The sequence below is a fragment of the Mandrillus leucophaeus genome, unplaced genomic scaffold (assembly GCF_000951045.1).
Source record: "Mandrillus leucophaeus isolate KB7577 unplaced genomic scaffold, Mleu.le_1.0 Scaffold93, whole genome shotgun sequence".
Taxonomy (NCBI): Eukaryota; Metazoa; Chordata; class Mammalia; order Primates; family Cercopithecidae; genus Mandrillus; species Mandrillus leucophaeus.
In genome coordinates this window covers 5,921,111-5,926,830 of record NW_012110141.1, presented here as the reverse complement: position 1 = coordinate 5,926,830, position 5,720 = coordinate 5,921,111, and the positions used below count along the sequence as shown (strand labels likewise).

Sequence of the window (5,720 nt, the reverse complement as noted above, 5' to 3'; positions counted from 1 at the left end):
AAAAAAAAAAAAAAAAAAAGAAAAGATGCTTAGTCAACATTATGAGTCATTAGAAATATACAAATTAGGCCAGGCGTGATGGCTCACACCTGTAATTCCAGCACTTTGGTAGGTTGAGGTGGGCGGATCACGAGGAGTTCGACACTAGCCTGGCCAACATAGTGAACTCCCGTCTCTACTAACAATACAAAGATTAGCTGGGCATGGTGGTGTGTGCCTGTAATCCCAGCTACTTGAGAGTCTGAAGCAGGAAAATCGCTTGACCCAGGGAGGCAGAGGTTGTGGTGAGCCAAGATCCTGCCACTGCACTCCAGCCTGGGCAACAGAGTGAGACTCCATCTCAAAAAAAAAAAAAAAGAAATACACAAATTAAAACCACAGTGAGACTTCACACACACTAGAATGACAATAATGAAAATGCACTGACAATTACAAGTGTTGGTGAGGATCGGGAGCCGCCTCAGTGTGGAGTCCTCACAAAGCTCTAGGACTGTAAAAGGGTGCAGACATTACCACAAGTCTGGTAGTTCCTTAAAAACTAAATATGAATTTACCACACAATCCAGCAATCTAATCTCCCCGTTAGGTATATATATCCAAGAAAAATAAAAACATATGTCCACACAAAGGCTTTGCATGCAAATATTCACAACAGTATCATTCATAATAGCCCAAAGTGGAAAAAATCCAAATTTGAAGGGGTAAACAAAATTAATATGTCCATACAATGGAATACTATTCAGAAAAAAAAAATGATGAGCTATCGGTACATGTTTTAACATGGCTCTGCTTCAGAAATGTCATGTAAGGTGAATGGAGCTAGACTCAAGGCTACATATTTTATGAGGTCATTTATATGAAAGGTTCATAAGAGGCAATTTTATGGACACACAAAGATTAAGTTGCTTGGGGCTGGGGAGTGGGAATGGGGAGTGGCTACAAATGAGCATGAGGGATCATTTTGGGATGATGGAAATGTTCTAAAACTGGATTGTGATGATAAATGCACAATGCTTGTATATTTACCAAACCATTAAATTATACACTTCAAGTTGGTGAGTCTCATGCATGTAAATTATGCCTCAATAAAGCATTTTAAAAATATAGAGACAATTATCACTATGAAAAAAGCTTTCATACAATTTAACTGACTTTACAGCACAATGAAGGCTGGTATTTTTATCAGTAATTCCCAACCATTTCCAGGCCAAGAATCCCTTTATAACAGCAAAAAAAAATCACAGCCCCACGATAGTTAAATTGAACCTTAAGCATAAATTGAGTAAATACATAATTTCAGGAATACTGGGATAATTTTAATTGAATTTGGACTTAACTAATCACATCTACTACATATGAAATAGTATATAAATAGCAAGATATAGTAATCCATCTACCAACAATGTTAAGTGCAGATATAGGTTCACCAGCTCCTCCATACAGGTGGGGTCTCACTCAAGGGACAGCGATCCCTGAGTTGAAACTCCTTCTAAAGTTTCCATCTCCTTAATGCAGCAGTGAACCCAGAAAAGCAAAATTGCTGCTTTAAGTTCAATTTCATGATGTTTTTACTCATCTCTGCAATTAGTTTACAGCTGGGAAGAACATGATTTATTTTTCGGACTAGAAGCATGTCCCATGTGTGGGCAAAATTTACTTGACAAGTGGATCATAGAAAAAGAGGATGCTGTATGACTGGAAAAATATACAAAGGTCGACTGGTTAGATGCTGGTCCAAACATACTATGGAGCTGTTTTGTGGATTCCTGATTTGTCTCTAATCTATCCCTTAGGGCCCATTTCAGTTGTACCTGCTTGTGGAACCACACAGCTACAATGTAAACTTTGTATCAAATGTTAATGACCCTGCAGAGACAGCCTGGCTCCTCACTGCGGCTTGCTTCCTCTGGGATTTTCAATTACTGTAGGATGTCCTCTCACATTTACGGATAGTAGTATAGCATCATTAAGCATTTCCAGCATTATCAGTTGAGGATTTCCCACACATAAATCAATTAACAGAATCTGAAATGTACTATTTCCATGGCCAAGAAAGGGATTCCAAAATTGTTTCCAAATTATTTATGAAACACTTGTTTGTTTCAGTAAGTCTTGTTTTTGTCGCTGTCCACTGGCAGCCACTCACACTGCACCTGCCTTGTGTCAGCTGGCAGCCACAAGTGTTGCAGAGACGAGAAACATAGGAGAAACTTATTTTTAAACAATGTGTAACTGTTCAGTTGCATTGCTAAATAGTAAGCTCAGAATGTTTTTGGGAGAAGTATATAATATACTATTCTCCCTGTGTTTCCAGATTACTCATTATATGTTTTTCCAGAGTCACAATTGGACCTATTGCTTTAAATTTAGAGTACTTTGCCAGAAAACATATTGAGTACCGTATAACTGTTTGGAAGTATAAATAACATAGTTTTAAAAATCATTTTATTTTATGTTTCCTGACTTTGCGGACATGTTGTAATATCCTCTGCTAAGGGATGTCAGTTTTGTCCTGTTCTAGACCATCTTTTCTAACCTCAGCTGGTCAGGGCAATTTCCCCAGAGCCAATTCATTTCCTGTTTCAGTTATTTAGGTCATTGTTCCCATGTTATGATTTTTCTTCATAATGACAAAAGAAATAAATAACTCTTACAGATTAAAGAAAAAATACAGGCCAGGTGCAATGGCTCACACCTGTAATCCCAGCACTTTGGAAGGCTGAGCTGGGCGGATCACTTGCAGTCAGAAGTTCGAGACCAGCCTGGCCAACATGGTGAAACCCCGTCTCTACTAAAAATACAAAAATTAGCCGGGCATGGTGGCACACACCTGTGATCCTAGCTACTCTGAAGGCTGAGGCAGAAGAATCGCTTGAACCTGGGAGGCGGAGGTTACAGTGTCACTGCACTCCAGCCTGGGTGACAGAGTGAGACTCCAACTCAAAAAAAAAAAAAAAAGAAAAAAAGAAAAAGAAAAAGAATTTGTCACAAATAAATTTGTAACTATATTAAACAATTACGTAAAAATAAAAAGTGGAATACATAAGGTGATATTGAATTATGCTAAAAATGTATTTGTAATTTAAAATGCAAATTTAGAATTTGAATAAAAGTTCAGTGTAATGGAATATGTTTTTCTAATTCACTTTCCATTTTGTTGTTCAATTTTGTAATTTTAAAATATCAATTTTTTTATCACTTGTTTTACTCAAGTTCCTTGGTGTGTGTGTGATATCAATTACAGTTAGCAATAGTTACAGTTTTGACGAAGAAACAATGGACAGTTTATGAAGTTGTTACTGTCAATTTTTTTCTAAAGCTTGCTACTGCACTCACACACTTATGGGTGGTATTATTTAAGAGTCTTTAATACTCAACAAGTATTAAAAACTGTGAATAGCAAGCCTGACTTTCCTATATAAATGTTTTCATTGGAGAGGTTTGCTTCTCCTCTTTCAGTGTAATAGGAATTCTATCTCCAGGTTTCTTTCTTTTACTTCCATCCAAGAGTTTCAAGTTTACCTGATTCCTACACCCACAAAACCCCCTAGGATGATTTGAAAGGAATGTCTCAACCAAAAAGTATCAAGAAATGTTTATAAACATCATGAAGAGAGTACCTACTCTGTTTTTTACATATTTAATACTCACAATAACTTTACACTGTAGAAATTACAGCCCTCATTTTTCAAAGAAAGGCACACACAACATAACTTAATGAAGGTAAAGAAATGAGCCCAGGGTCACAGCGGTGAGATTCAGATCATTCTGCCTCAGAATGGTTTTATCTACTACTCTTGCTTAAGTCAAGATTTATGTTGTTTCATTTTAAGGCATGGATTTCACAACAATACATTACTAATTTATTTTTAAAAGTGTTATTACTTTTTAATTGAGGTAAAACTGACATACAACTAAATAAACAATTTTTATTTTTTTCCTTGAGACGGAGTGTCGCTCTGTCACCAGGCTGAAGTGCAGTAGTGCGATCGTGGCTCCCTGCAACCTCCGCCTCCTGGGTTCAAGCAATTCTCTTGCCTCAGCCTCCTGAGTAGCTGGGACTACAGGCACGTGCCACCATGCCCAACTAATTTTTATATTTTTAATAGAGATGGGGTTTCACCATGTTGGCCAGGAAGGTCTAGATCTCTTGACCTCGTGATCTGCCCGCCTTGGCCTCCCAAAGTGCTGGGATTACAGGCCTGAGTCACCGTGCCCAGCCAAAATAAACACATTTTAAGTGCTGAATTTTATATTTCTGTACCTGTGTAGCCACCACCTGGATCAAGATACAGATGATTCCAGCATTCCAGAAGTTTCCCCTTATACGCATTCCCAATCAATATCACTTCCCCAAAGACAACCACTATTCTGATGTCTATCACCATAAGTTACTTAAAACGATTTCTGAACTTTGCATAAAGGGGCCCATAAAGTATATAATATCTTGTGTCTGGATTCTTTTGCTCAAGGTATCTTTAAAAAAACTATATTTTAAAAAATGTTAGTTACAACTTATGTTGAATTCAAAGACATTTGATTTACTTTAAAAATGAAAAAAAGTGACTGGGCGCGGTGGCTCATACCTGTAATCTCAGCACTTTGGGAGGCTGAGGCAGGCAGATCACCTAAGGTCAGGAGTTTGAGGCCAGTCTGGCCAACATTGCAAAACCCTGTCTCTACTAAAAAACACAAAAATTAGCTGGGCATGGTGGCGGGCGCCTGTAATCCCAGCTACTCGGGAGGCTGAGGGCGGAGAATCTCTTGAACCTGGAGGCAGAGATTTCAGTGAGCCGAGATCACACCACTGCACTCCAGCCTGGGTGACAGAGTGAGACTCCATCTCAAAACATAAAAAAGTTCATTTAAAATATTTAAATGATTTACATATAAATGTTTAATATTAAAATTTAATCTGTATACTTCAAATTAACATTGCTAGAGGTTACAGAACTGTCTAAACCAAGTTTTGATGAAATATTGTACCACTTACTTCTGAGCACTTAGGTCCTATTTGTGTTTTCACAATCTCTCTCTCTCTCTCTCTCTCTCTCTATATATATATTTTTTTTTTTTTTGAGACGGAGTCTTGCTCTGTTGCCCAGGCTGGAGTGCAGTGACGCGATCTCGGCTCACTGCAAGCTCCGCCTCCTGGGTTTACGCCATTTTCCTGCCTCAGCCTCCCGAGTAGCTGGGACTACAGGCGCCCGCCACCTCGCCCGGCTAATTTTTTGTGTTTTTAGTAGAGACGGGGTTTCACGGTGTTAGCCAGGATGGTTTCGATCTCCTGACCTTGTGATCCGCCCGCCTCGGCCTCCCAAAGTGCTGGGATTACAGGCTTGAGCCACCACGCCCGGCCACAACCAATATATTTTTAAACCCCCCTTATTAATACCAGTTAACTACTAACTATAAACAACATTCTATGATAATGCAAAGAATGCATTTCCTTTGTAAGGAAGCTATTTTTAGATTATAAACTTTTCTTAATTTTTAAGGTTATATAGAAATAAAAGATGCAACTGCATATGTAATTGTGGTTTAATTCCTTGAAAAGACTACTTCCGGCCGGGCGCGGTGGCTCAAGCCTGTAATCCCAGCACTTTGGGAGGCCCAGACGGGCGGATCACGAGGTCAGGAGATCGAGACCATCCTGGTTAACACGGTGAAACCCCGTCTCTACTATAAAATACAAAAAATTAGCCGGGCGAGGTGGCGGG

The 5,720-nt window shown here is 38.9% G+C and overlaps 1 protein-coding gene across 1 annotated transcript in view; it reads right to left on the bottom strand.

Moving 5' to 3' along the window:
* Positions 1-2: 2 nt before the first annotated feature.
* Positions 3-5,720, bottom strand: part of LOC105532085 (chromosome unknown open reading frame, human C9orf85) — a 79,873-nt gene continuing 74,155 nt past the window's right edge. Inside the window, exon 4 of the mRNA XM_011970190.1 lies at positions 3-339. Within this exon, the coding sequence (XP_011825580.1) occupies positions 84-339 (256 nt within the window). The 3' untranslated portion in view covers positions 3-83. The remainder of the gene's footprint in view (positions 340-5,720) is intronic.